General features: G+C 36.4%; 1 protein-coding gene and 1 long non-coding RNA gene across 2 annotated transcripts; one reads left to right on the top strand and one right to left on the bottom strand.

The window, feature by feature from the left end:
- Positions 1-1071: 1071 nt before the first annotated feature.
- LOC147536526 (uncharacterized) lies at positions 1072-4311 on the bottom strand. The gene is made up of 3 exons (XR_015226401.1): positions 3942-4311; positions 3779-3840; positions 1072-1269 (listed from the first exon to the last, which is right to left on the bottom strand). It is a non-coding gene; the product is annotated as an uncharacterized LOC147536526 (long non-coding RNA).
- A 102-nt stretch (positions 4312-4413) lies between these two features.
- Positions 4414-9103, top strand: LOC147536525 (subtilisin-like protease SBT4.4). Its single transcript, XM_086642679.1, has 9 exons — positions 4414-4433; positions 4637-5126; positions 5222-5316; positions 5406-5627; positions 5712-5823; positions 6041-6254; positions 6346-6944; positions 8711-8746; positions 8864-9103. The coding sequence occupies exons 1-9, from the start codon at positions 4414-4416 to the stop codon at positions 9101-9103; spliced, it is 2028 nt and encodes a 675-aa protein (XP_086498805.1).
- The last annotated feature ends 4221 nt before the right edge of the window (positions 9104-13324 follow it).

The raw sequence follows: 13324 nt of genomic DNA, 5'->3' as shown, positions 1-13324 counted from the left end.
CTTTTATCCAATTTTAGGAATAAAGGCGACAGTTTGTTGAGTGTCAGCGTTAACAAAGATCCGAACGCGATTGCAACAGAAATCTCCAGTCACAAGGTAATCTTTTGGTATTATAAGGCCCGTTACTTCTGGATGACTTTTCTCTATGATTGCTTTTGCTTGGACTCCTGGCTTTCCCACTACTTCTGGCCAATTAAACGTCGGAGCTGCGTTTACAATCAACTAATTAGTAGGATTTGACATCTAGTTTTTCGAGTAAAGAGATGTATGCGTTACAACTGAACTTTACAAAAATGAACTTGAGATTAGCCATTAGAGATTTATATCAAAAGAAATTAAACTTTTGTAGATATCAAATTTGTACAATAATTTACTTTGTCGAATCACATAACTTAGTTACTAGACCTGAATCATGGAGATCGTAATCTGATCAGTGAAATATTATATTTATTCATCAAGTCATAGTGAAGATGATTGCTTTCACATATTACACAAACAATGTATTAATTGCCCAAAGAATTGGGTCAAACCTAGTCCATTGTCTTAAATTACTGGCCATGAAAAATGTGTTGAATCTAGAATGTCCATTCCAACATGGATTTGTCCTTTTATTATAAGATAATAAGAATGGAGGAGCTAAAACTAACATAAGACATTTAAATAGGAAATTCAGAGAGCTTACCATCACATCCAAAACTATCGCATGGAGGGTAAACCATCTTTGCTTATTTTTCTTTCTTATCTTCTTCTAATGAGAAATTGTTGAATGGTGTTATTCTCTTGTTTGTGGGTTTTTATAGTAGTACTATTAAAAAAAATGAAATATTTCTTGGATGATCTCAAAGTAATGATTATAGAAAAAAATCAATAAAGATTTCTTAATTAATAATGTATACTTTCACCGGATTGAGTTACTGATTATATTGAGTTTAATAAATTTAGTAAAATAAAATTAATTTATTTCTTAATAAGTAAGATAATCCTTTGTCCAATACAAATCTCTAAATTTACTTTATTTTCTTGTTTGACATGGCTGTTTTAGTAGATAAATATCAATAGTTATTCTAGAGATTTTGAAAAACTATCTTTTTTAGTTTAAATATTAAAAATGTTTAGACCATAATAGATATCTTAAGAAATATAGTGTTCTTCGCCTGAGGTCTTTAAGATTCACTAGCCTCCAATTAAATTTTGCACTGAAAATAATAAATACGAAAAAAACTCTTCTCTTGATATCTCCAAGATTCACTAGCCTCCAGTTGATTTGCACTGAAAAGAATAAATACGAAAAAAAACTCTAAAATTTCATGTGGCACTCAAAATATTTAAAAACAAAGCATAATATCAAATAAAGGGTGTAACATACTTAAGTCTTGATTTGGTAGAAACCATTGCTTTACAAACCAGAAGTTTTGGCGAGTTTTTCAAACTTAGGTTAACTTCTTCCATGTATAGATGTTATTTGAGCTAAAAAGGGAAGTATATAAGTAGCATAATAAACAAAAACGAATTTAAGACATGCATAATAAACTATTCCCGTCTACTCAAACCTATAGAAAGCTAATGTACTAAACAAATGAACCTACAATGGTTAAATGAAAGAAGGAAATTACATATTATAATGCCCAAGTTTGTTCTTCCTTCTTTATCCACTAAAACCATTTATCTACTACAATGACATTAAGTTCCTGTAAACTTCCTTGATCGTGGCCTACGAAAGTATATTCAAATTTTTTTATATGCATCCACTAAAACCATTCATCTACCACAATTTGGTTGAAAAAGTCGAAAAATTTGTTTATATGCATAACTTCTTTCATGTTTATATTCTTCCCTTGAGAAGAAAAACACAAACCAAAACTTCTTTCATGTTTCAACATTTAAATGTCTATGTTTGTGTGTCCATAAAATTTCAGAATGAGTACATGATTAGGAAAATGAACAACAATAAGATCAGCTGGTTGTTAAGGAATTGGTTCTTGGAGCAAATAAGTAGAGCACCGAAGAAGCTCCCAGCTACTAAACTAATCAGAATCACAAACCAAAACTTCGTGAGCATATGAAGAAAACTGAGAAGAAAATATTAATCAAAACTGAAGATTGAAAAAAAATACAAACCTCAAAACCGATAAGAAAATACAAACCAAAACTGAAGATTGGAAAAAAACGATGGATTTTGAGAAGATAATACAAACCTTGAGAAGAAAAATATAAATCACAAAATTAATAAGAAAATACAAACTAAAACTGAAGATTGCAAAAAAATTGGATTTTGAGTAGAAAATACAAACCTTGAGAAGAAAAACACAAACCAAAACTGAAGACATCTAACCAACACTCTGAGACATTTAATCAAACCAAAACAACAGTAACATAAACCAAAATAGAAAATGGGTCTTAAGCATAATCAAGCTGATAGCGAGATAGTGGGAAACCAGATGGTAAGTGGAAATAATGTGTATGCAATTGGACATTTATAAGGCTTGGAAGCAACATCAAGTTGTAGAGTAATTTTTATCAGAGGTATATGGAAACAACCAAAAGAATTGTCTATTGTAAAAAGAGGCAAACTATAAAGTTCTCGCTGCCTGTCCCTTATTTTTTCCAAGGTAATCTTGGTACACCTATCCTATCCTACTAAGAGTAAAATTTTACTCTCTAAATAAAATGAGATTTTCCGGTATAAGAAATGGTAAAACACAACAGTCGTCCGAAAGTAAAATCCGGTATAAACTTAATTTTAGATGAACCAAAGAAAATATATTATATTCTTTGTCCTCGGCTAACGTCAATATATTTTTTATTCTATCATCTTTCTTGCTCTTAACGAGATCCTAAGTTCTCTGGACTAAAAGTGACTAACAAAATAAAACATATGAAGTATATAATAACATAGTAAACACTTGAAAAGGAATTGATGATAAGTTAATTAAAACACTTAAGGTTTACGCATTTACTAACTAACAGACAACATGAATCAAGGTTTCAAGTTTCGGAATTGTCATTTGGCAGTATAATTTGTAAGAGTTCTATAATTTTCACAGTTGTGATACTTAGATTTTTCTTTTCGCATAGTTGTTAAATCTTTATGAATTTCAATCTCAAATGCAAAATCATGTTCCCACTCATTTCATAATGTAATGGAAACCACAAAAGAAAAAGTTCCTTAATGCAAGGAAGATGGAGCTTTGGACCCACCACAGTAAATTTTGGCAAAGGGATTTTTTTTCTTTGTGTATTCAATGGTGAAATATAAAGAAAATGAAGAAGTAACTTGGAGGTCATGCCCACCAGCCAACTAAGCTGTGAAAATTCATATAGACATTTCAGCAAACATGTAGCGTGCAGAAACATGGCATCATGTATTAAATCAATTTTTCTTGCAATTTTTCCTGAATCCGATTACTATAATTTCAGTCTCAGTTTGTTGATGATTGTGGATCGGATTTATATACCCTAATCGAAGTAGGTTATGTTCTTGATTGATTTATCCCTTTAAAAGTATATGATCATACCCAAATTCAAAAAAAGATGTGATTTTTATAATACCCACATTCTAATCTTGTTAGTCAATGTTAGTCAAAAAAAAAAGTAGTAGGTTTGTTTGATTACCAACTAAATCTCTGATATTGCCTATTGCTACATAACTTGAGTGAAAATCAGAACTTAACTGTCCGGCCAATGAAAAGAAAAACTAATGATTTGTAATCAAAACTAAATCAAGGATTTATAATGATTCAGACAACCAAAAATCTAATGATAAGAAAGAAAAACTAACCTTGCCGGCGTCGACTGAATCCCCAATCGAAGAAGCACAAACAGATTAGGAGAAGTGATGGACTGAACCCCCAAACGAAGAAGCACAAAAATCAGAAAATCGAAAATTAAATTCAAAGAACATAATGGAATTGATGAAACAAATGAAAATAGAATTTTCTTACTCCCTTGGCGCTGAGAAGGCAGATTTCTTAAGATGCATGGGTATAGCGGGACTCTATAACACCATATTTTCCCCCATCCCTGGGAGCGGATCAACTTTAATACCCACTTTTTTCGTTATTTCAGTAGGCATCAGTTAGCAGACACCCGGTCCTAGAAAGTCTTAGGGAAAAGAGATTGATAGACACGTATGGCTGGTTCCCCTTTTTAACCCACCTCCGTCGTTCGATCAAAGCTCTGACCTGCGACTGCTAGTACAAATCCTCATCTGTGATAGCTATTTCCGGGAGGATTTGTGGATTTGAGTCTAACCCAACTAACCGATACAGTTCGGGCTGGGGTACCTGCTGCCAATCGATCTACATAAGGTGCAGGGACTTCCCATCTTTTCCCGAACTACACTGACTTTGCCGTCTACTATCAAATTCTGAAGCCGATCGTTTTTGTGGAGAAACTCTGAAGTCGATCGTTGTTATGGAGAGAGATGAGAAGAGGCATGTGGGACAAATGAGTCTGTCCGTGAGAAGTGAGAAGCTGAAAAGATGAGAGAGTTGACGTGGGACGGATCGTTAGATTTATCGAGGGGTTTGTCCCGGCCAGCACATATCAACTTGTTTTATTATGTAGATGTTTTCTGTTCTTTCCAAACGTAAATATATATATAGAAATTTAATATTTATTTGTGTTGCACATTCAGCAAGGTCATCGGGGCTCGTTATTATTCACAAGACGACAGGGCGAGGGATTTCGAAGGACATGGTACTCACACTGCATCAACTGCAGCAGGCAACAGAGTGAAGGGTGCGAGTTTCTATGAAATAGCCAAGGGAAATGCTAGAGGTGATGTGCTATCTGCAAGAATTGCCGTGTATAAAGTCTGTGGAGATTCCGACTTTACCAGTGTCAGCATCTTTGCTGGCTTTGATGACGCAATTGCTGATGGGGTCGACACACTTTCAGTCTCAATAGGTTCAAGTCGTTCCCAGGAATTTGATGAAGATCCTATTGCCATCGGTGCTTTTCATGCGCTTCAAAAAGGAATTCTCACATCAAATTCAGCAGGTAACAGCGGTCCCTTGCGAAAAACTGTGACTAGCAATGCACCTTGGTTATTAACTGTGGGAGCGACGGAAACAGATCGTAGGATCATCGACAAGGTTGTTCTTGGAAATGGGAAGAAACTCGAGGTATACATTCTCGATTCCTATAGTTTTACGTTGTGTTTCAATTTTGAATGGAATGTTGTATTCACTTATTCATCGACCTTGTTGCTCTTGTTCAGGGTAATGCTATTAATGGCTTTCAATTAAATGGAACTAGATTTCCTATTTTGTATGGGAAAGATGTCTCGACTAACTGTTCCTTTGAAGAAGCTCGGTAACTTTTGATACTTTAGCTTTTACAACTACTGGAGTATAAAGATAACAAATTCGAGTTTTATTTATTCGTCTTGTTTCAAATTTCAGGTTTTGTTACTCCTCTTGCCTCGATGAAAATTTAGTGAAGGACAAGATTGTGGTATGTGAATCAAATGTTGGAGTGGAAGAAGCTTTAAGAGCGAATGCATTAGGAACTATCGTGATTGCTGACAGTGGATTTTTCGATTTTTCATTCATTTCCTCCTTACCGGCAACTCTTTTAAATACTACGGTCGGCAAAAGTGTCTTCTCGTACTTCAACTCAACCAAGTAAGCTTGCAAAAATATTCAAAGATAATAGTTGTTTAGTGCTTCAAACTATTAGTTCTCTAACTTATGCATTTCAACTAACAGAGAACCTGTGGGAACTATTCTCAAATCAGAGTCTATAAAAAATTCCAAAGCTCCATTAGTTGCTTCATTCTCTTCTCGTGGACCAAACAGCATCTTACCAGATATTGTAAAGGTATCACTTATTTATCTGAGGTAGTTTTTGTTTAGCTTAGTCTAACTTCTAATGTCTAACTCGTCTGAATGTCTGATTCGGGTCGATTATAGGTTTACTTAATTGATTCAGATTCAGAATAGTAAGAATAAGATGATGAGAACGAAACAAATAACACCCGAGTTAGCCTTTATTAGCTTCTCTATCACTTACTTATTTGTCATGTATTATATAACAGCCAGATATCAGTGCCCCAGGAATTGAAATACTTGCTGCATTCTCACCTAAAGCTAGCCCATCAGGTGCATCGGGTGATAAAAGGTCTGTAAAGTATAGTGTACTGACAGGAACGTCGATGGCATGCCCCCATGCTACAGAAGCAGCAGCTTATGTTAAATCTTTCCATCCTTCCTGGTCTCCTTCTGCTATTAAATCTGCTCTTATGACTACCGGTAATTTCAACTAAGTCTATCATGCTTTTAGTTTCTTTTTGTACCTTCCCATCACTTAGTTCATTTACTAATTTGTTCCTTTTAGCTATAGCTTTTCCTATGAATGATACCAAGGGCAATGAAAGTGTGTTTGATTTTGGAGCGGGTAATGTAGACCCGGTAAAAGCGATAAATCCTGGTTTGGTGTATGACTTGGTTAGTGATGACTATGTCAATATGCTTTGTGATATCGGTTACAGTAAAAGCCAAGTTAAGCTCATAACTAACCATACTTGTCCTGAAAATCGAGCTGCCAACAGAACTGCAAGGGATCTAAATTATCCTTCATTTGGTGCAAAAGTTAAAGACGGAGAGTCAATTAAGATCAAGTTCCTAAGAACTGTAACAAATGTTGGCGATGCAAATTCGACATACAAGGCGACCATCACTTCGGATGACATGATTAAGGCGACTGTTGAGCCTAGTGTTCTGTCTTTTGAGTCCGTAAGTCAGAAGAAGTCTTTTGTACTGAATGTTGAAGGAGATGGATTACAAAAAGCAGAAAACGCTACAGCAATACTATTCTGGTCAGATGGGGTTCACAGTGTGAGAAGTCCTATTGTTGTTTATACATCCAGGGGAGGATCCATGGGGGTGCCAGGGGATGCCACCACACCCAATGGATCCTCCCGACTAAATAATATAGTAGTGGTAGTAGTACTTTTTCTTTTTAATGTGTATATGGTTATCTAATATAACAGCTGATGTAATAAACGCGACAACAATACTATTCTGGTCAGATGATGGGGTTCACAGTGTGAGAAGTCCTATTGTTGTTTATATATCCAACTAGTTATGTACTACAAGTTCTCTATTTGTCTTAATAATCCTTCTGCTTTTTGATCTTTCCTATTTCTTTTTCTGTCTTCTATCTTGTTCCACTCTTAAGGTGTTTTCAGAGTGAAATATGAATACAAATATGACCTACTGTAAACAATGGAGTGGTTGGGCTATTAACCATGAGTGCAGGGGGAGTGGGAACTGAGCTGCCACAAGCAAACAATGGAGTGGTAATTTGGCTACAGTTTAAAGCTTTTCTATGGTTTTGATTTTTCAATCAGGGCCATGGAATATTATGAGGAGGCCTTACCCTCTATCCTATACAAATATGATTCAAACACTTTTTGGCGCTCCTTAACCCATTCGGCTGGAAACCTAGCGTACGCAACCTTGTACTAGTTTCTATTTTGTTCTTTTGTAAATGTACTTGGTTACTTGTATTGTAAACATTTGGAGCTTCTGTTGATGAGTTTATATCACTTTCCATTGTTAAATTTTTGTGATACTTCGATTTTGAGGAGAAGAAAATCTTATACATCTTTCATTTTTGTGAATAATTTGCCAGAGCTCCTGAGCTTTTAGCCATGGATTACAAGGATGCATGATAGGAACAACGTCAAACAGACGAGTTGTATAATTACATAAAAGTATTATGAGGACACAATTCTATCTGTATAAACATTGTATTATAGGTGGATTGGTATAGACTAATACCCCTGAATACCTAAGATATATACAAAAACAGATTGATGCCTGATTACCTCACAAAATTGTAACTTGGGTACTTATCGACAAGGAAAATGATGAAAAAGGAAAGTTTGATTCGTGATAAACCGATATTTGTCTCTTTCAAATTATATATGTGTGTGTCCAAGGCCCAAGCTATCATAATCTTAAAAGATCCAATTCACATGAAACTTAATGAACTTAACCTTTTACTTAATTTCCGGCTTTTCTCTCTTCATTTTTATGACTCTTTTCCAAAAGACATAGAAAGAGAAAGGTAAGCCCAGTATAGCTTTTGTGAGGAGTTTCTTTCCTCAGCCTATTATGTAATTATGCAACTCATCTTGGAAAATTTATAACACCACTAAAGGTTACGCCTTCGAATTTTCCAACATGGTCAAAGAGGAGGGGGGAGCACAAATAATACTAATGGGGGCGCTGTGAAACTTCCTTTGGAAACGTGCCTTTAAAGGCGCTGATTCATTTACTCATGCCACCTTCTCTTTTGGCACTTCTCGTGGGTCTCACCCTTAACAGATTGTTACTTGTTAGTTGTTATGAGAACTGATTTAAGTAGTTACCCGAGTTCATCAGATATTTGCTGTGTAGATACTCTTTCTGGTTCATTGCTTTCATTGTATAAGCTTGAACCCAGAGAAACAGGAAAATCGATGCAGTTGGTAAAGGCTTGAGTAAGAAACTCTTGGTGGTTTGCACTACTCAGTCACCAGGGTCGAGCTGTCATGTGACCAGTGATGAAGCTGAAAGGTAGATCTATCTGCAACCTCATCTTGTATGCATTTCAATATTGTCTTACCAGTTCCTTTCGAGGGGAAAAAAATGAAAATATAGTCCTCAAGTAGTACTTCAATGTTGGGATATTCTTTTGCTGTATTCCGTGATGTTTACAGTTCTTCTACCTTGTTCGTCCTATCAGTTCGTCAGAGGTTGGAAGACCATAAAATAGATATGTTCTCACACACCTGAAAATGAAATTGTTTTTTTGACCAACAGTGCGAGGAGGCGTGTTACGTGTACTTGTCCTCTGCCTTGAACACATGCAGATCTCAGACAGTATTTCCTTGGTGCTTTCTTCCCAGATGGCTCCTTCGTCTCGGATTACTTCACCACTCGGTGAAATTGTTGGTTATGCTACAGAGCAGCTTTCAACTTGTAGTGTTTGCAGCAGTCCTGAGGACAATAATTGTGATGGAATTAAACTTGAAGAAGCTGCATGGCAACTCCAATTACATTACATGGGGCAGTACATGCTTTATGTCCATTTCTCCATTGCTACTTCTTAGCATCTAGTGGTAATATCATAAGTTGCTATCTGCCATATTTGTCAATAAAATGCGAGGTTCAACCTTTTACTTGTTTCAATTTGCTATGAGCATTTCTCATGCACATTTCGAGGGCCGGCCCAATCAATTTTGAGGCCCAAAGCCAAATTGAGAATAGGGACCCTTTAAAAATATAAGCAAAAATTAAACAAAAAAAAAATTCTTGCTGTTGGAGGGTGGGTTGGACCTTCATCATACAAGTCGTGTTCTTATCCGCTAGGCCAAGCTTACATTTCTATTCAGAGAAATGTTGTTTGGAGCGACGTTGAGAAGCGATGTGAAAAGCGAACCAATCGGAATACGACACCTGTCCAAAGGAGATGAAATCACGTGCAATACTGAAATTATAAAGAATTTACAGTTAGGTCATCAACTTCACCGTGTTTAGCTTTAGGTCCCTCGTCTAAAATCTTGATCAGAATCCGGATCGAAATTAAAAGAACAGAGAACTCTTTATCGGAATCTGGATCGAACTTAAAAGAACCACTTTGGGCGTGGAAGGGTTTCTATTTAATAGAGAAATAAACTGGACTTTGACCTCCTCAACGGTTCAGATCAGATTTTAGGCAGGGCCTAAAGCAAAATACGGTGAAGTTGAGGACTTAACTGTAAATTCTTTATAATTTCAGAATTGCACGTGATTTCTACTCCTTTGAATTGGTGTCGTACTCCGATTGGTTCGCTTTTCACATCGCTTCTCAACGTCGCTCCAAACAACATTTCCCTTCTATTAAAACTTAGTTCAAGTCGTAAGTATAAAAAGCGTGTAGCCCATTAAACTCCAACGAAGACCTCTCGTAGATTGGGCCCAAAACAGCCGCTTTAGTTGCTTTGGGCCTGGGCCGCCCCTGCACATTTCATGTGGTTGGCTTCAGTTATACGGTTTTGTGAATGAGAACCCTCAACGGGTTAGAAAATTTTGTCTTACGAGAACAAGTTTTACGGTAACTTCTTTGGCTACACAATTTAGGCAAATTTAAATTGGTGATGCCGTGATGGAATTCTTTTCTACCATGGTTTCGAGGTACATTGTGGAAGTTTTGATTTCTTACATAAAAGGTCAAATATCTTTCCAAATTCGAGTAGTCTTCAGTCAAATATATTGACTGTAGAATTGTTTCACGTGTTTCTTCTGGGTGCTTTGGTTTGTTTTACAAGAAGAAAGACAAGAAAATAATTAGTAAACTCATATTGTATTGAGATATTGCTATTACTGAATGTTTTTTTCTTGATATCTTCTCATTACAAAGACATCTATTTATATAGATCATAGATAGACATAATTCTTACAATAACTTCTAGACTCTTAGACTTACAAACTCCCAACTCTTTATTTTCTAAACTCCAAACTCTTGATTTCCTAAACTCCCAACTCTTGACATAACTATTATGTAACTAAAAGCATACTTAAAACATATATAATTATTTTCTAGAAAATTATTAATTACCTTTCAACACCCCTTCATAATTTGTAATTTTTAAGAACTTCTCGAACTTCTCAAATTTCTCAGTACTGATGGACTTTATGAGAAAATTAGCTGGTTGATTATTCGTTTCAATAAACTTTAATTTTATCTCCTCTTTGTTTACCACATCTCTAATGAAATGGTGACGCAACTCAATGTGTTTCGTTCTTGCATGAAACACTGGATTTTTTGTCATAGCAATTGTTGACATTTTATAACAATGAATGAGAGTTGGTTGTTCTTGAGTTTGAGTAAATCATCGAGAAATCTTCTCAACCAAACTCCTTCACATGCTGCCTCAGTAGCAGCAAGATATTCAGCTTCAGCGGAAGATAATGCCACGGTATTCTGTTTTATTGAACTCCATAAAACAATATTTGTTTCGAGACAAAATATGTAGCCTGATGTGTGAAGGAGATATGTCCTTTGACCAAAGATGTGATGCGAGCAATTTGTCGGATAGGACAATTGATGATGAAGATCATCAAGTCCGGATTATTTAGGGGTCGTAGTGTTTAGCTAGAAACCAACTACGATCGTCGAATTACGAAGTAATTCGCGACTAACTTCGTCCGGATCCTACATCGGGTTACACCAAAGAGTGACACTTGATCGGATGATATGACTAGTGGGATGACACATGTAATAACGGGAGAGTCCCATAAATATGTCCCATAGGCCTAAAGAAAGTTTAGGCAAAGATAGTACAAAAGGCCCGAAAAGAGAGATTTAGGGTCGGGGCACCAAAAGGGTGTTTTGAGCCCAAGAGAGTGGTCGGCCATGACCAATGGGCTGCTCATAAGGGGCCGGCCAGATCTGGGAAAGATCCCTTGCATGGGAAGGCCACATCTTAGGGAAATAGTAAAATAGAAACTAGTTTCTAATTTCGACTATTTCCTTAATCTTATTCAAAAGGGACTTTTAGAAAACCTAATTAGGGTGGGACTCTAATTATGGGTTCTATATAATGTCTCCTGGGGTTTTGAATTGTAGGGTATTATACCCTTATACTAGTGTTTATAGCGGATAACGACATCTAATGTCTAACACTAGTATCCCCAAGATCATCATGCAAAACTAGTAATTAACTAATAGGAAGATAGTAGATTACCTTAATCGCTATTTCCCTCGAGCTAGTTGAATAGATTAAAGAAGACCAAGAGCTTCAAACGTAGCTCCTCTACTTGGGACACCGAACGGTGTATTTAATCTCCCTCCTTGAAAGCTCGCTAGCACTCCAATGGTGGTTTGATAATAAGAAGACCTTCTTCTTGCTTGACTAGAAGATAGCTTGGAAATTAGCTCACTTTCTCCTCTCTACTTGATGTGGTAGAGTAAGAAAGCTTAGAGAGAAATTCCACACCTTATTCTCTGTCCTAAGAGTGTTTATATAGAACCTTAATGAGAATACACCTCCTCAAAGGTTTCCTAAAACACCCTTTAGAATAAGATTTAGGGAAATAGTCGAAAATAGCAATTAATGATATTTTCTCAATTTCCTAAGGAGGAGGTGTCCAAACACCACGAAATTTTGCGTGCATACTACTGGGTATGTTAGAAACTCACCCTCCAAAATTTAGCCCAATCCGAGTCCCGGAAGTACCCAAACCGGCCTAGGCCCAAAACTCTTATTTCGGGCCTTTTTGCTATCTTTTGCCCAAATTCTATTTAGGCCTGTGAGATATGTTTATGGGACATTCCCAATGTTATATTCAATTAGTATTCTATCTGAATTGAAGTTTGACTCAGAATCTCGCTCAGCATATACGTAATATAATTTGTATTTTGAATTTGAAACTTCTTAAAATTTTGAAAGATAATCGATGAAAATATGTGGTTAGAAAGATGTTACATTGTCTTCGAGGTCAAATGTAAGTGTAATAGAATGACATATTTGCAAAATGTTCTTAGCTGAAAGTTTCTTGGATGATCCAAGTTGTTGGGGTGCCTAGAGTACAGTTTAAAATTGGCTGATCTTAGGCCCAAAGTCCTAAACTTACCAATGGCTATAGAGAACTTTGGGCCTGTCTTCGGCTTAATTTTACAATTATAGTTGTCTCTCGCTATCTCTCTTTCTCTCATACGCATTAACTCTTTCTTCGGCAATAAAAGCCCACATCGGTAGCACCCGTTTGGATATTCTTGTATTTGGTAAGTGTTAGCTTTGTGCATCTTGTCTACTGGACTGGTAGGTCCAATAAGGTCAGGGACTATCTCACTAAAAATGGGTTCGCGAGAAACACATGTTCACAGCCGATGATCCATCACTATTCCCCATAGATCTAGCTTTTTTTTCTCTCTAAGACTCGATCTACATCTCTCCCTATATCCTTCTCTTCCCCTATTACGTTCTCTCTTTATTTCCTTCTCTCTAACACTATTCCTATCACTCCCTCCACCGGTTCGTAACAAATATTTGTCAAAAAACGTCCCTTTCTCCAAATATTGTTCATGTTGTGGTAGGTTGGTTTTAACAAAGGCTTGGTCCACGTATATTTGGAGACTTGACCAACGCAAAGAGGGATTGTGTGTGCCATTTGTTGAACCCATTATGCCCCTAATACTCTCCATTTTCATTTCTAACTCAGGGATTCCTATAGAGTATGAATGTTGGCCCCCTCTTCTGCTTGAGGCAGAAACAACCGTTTTAGCTGCTTTGGGCCCAAACCGGCCGTGGCCACATTGAATCCTGTCAAAACTCTGCATGGCCCCTAAT

The sequence above is a fragment of the Eschscholzia californica genome, unplaced genomic scaffold (assembly GCF_041429995.1).
Source record: "Eschscholzia californica isolate CP2 unplaced genomic scaffold, dmEscCali1.0.p SCAF_5, whole genome shotgun sequence".
Taxonomy (NCBI): Eukaryota; Viridiplantae; Streptophyta; class Magnoliopsida; order Ranunculales; family Papaveraceae; genus Eschscholzia; species Eschscholzia californica.
The sequence above is the reverse complement of the archived record's forward strand: the minus strand, read 5'-3'. Positions and strand labels throughout refer to the sequence as shown.

Coding starts and splice junctions, on each gene's coding strand:
- LOC147536525 (XM_086642679.1), top strand. CDS start 4,414: ATGGAGAGAGATGAGAAGAG. Junction 5,127..5,221: donor GAAATGGGAAGAAACTCGAG/GTATACATTCTC, acceptor GCTCTTGTTCAG/GGTAATGCTATTAATGGCTT. Junction 6,945..8,710: donor GACTAAATAATATAGTAGTG/GTAGTAGTACTT, acceptor TGATGTTTACAG/TTCTTCTACCTTGTTCGTCC.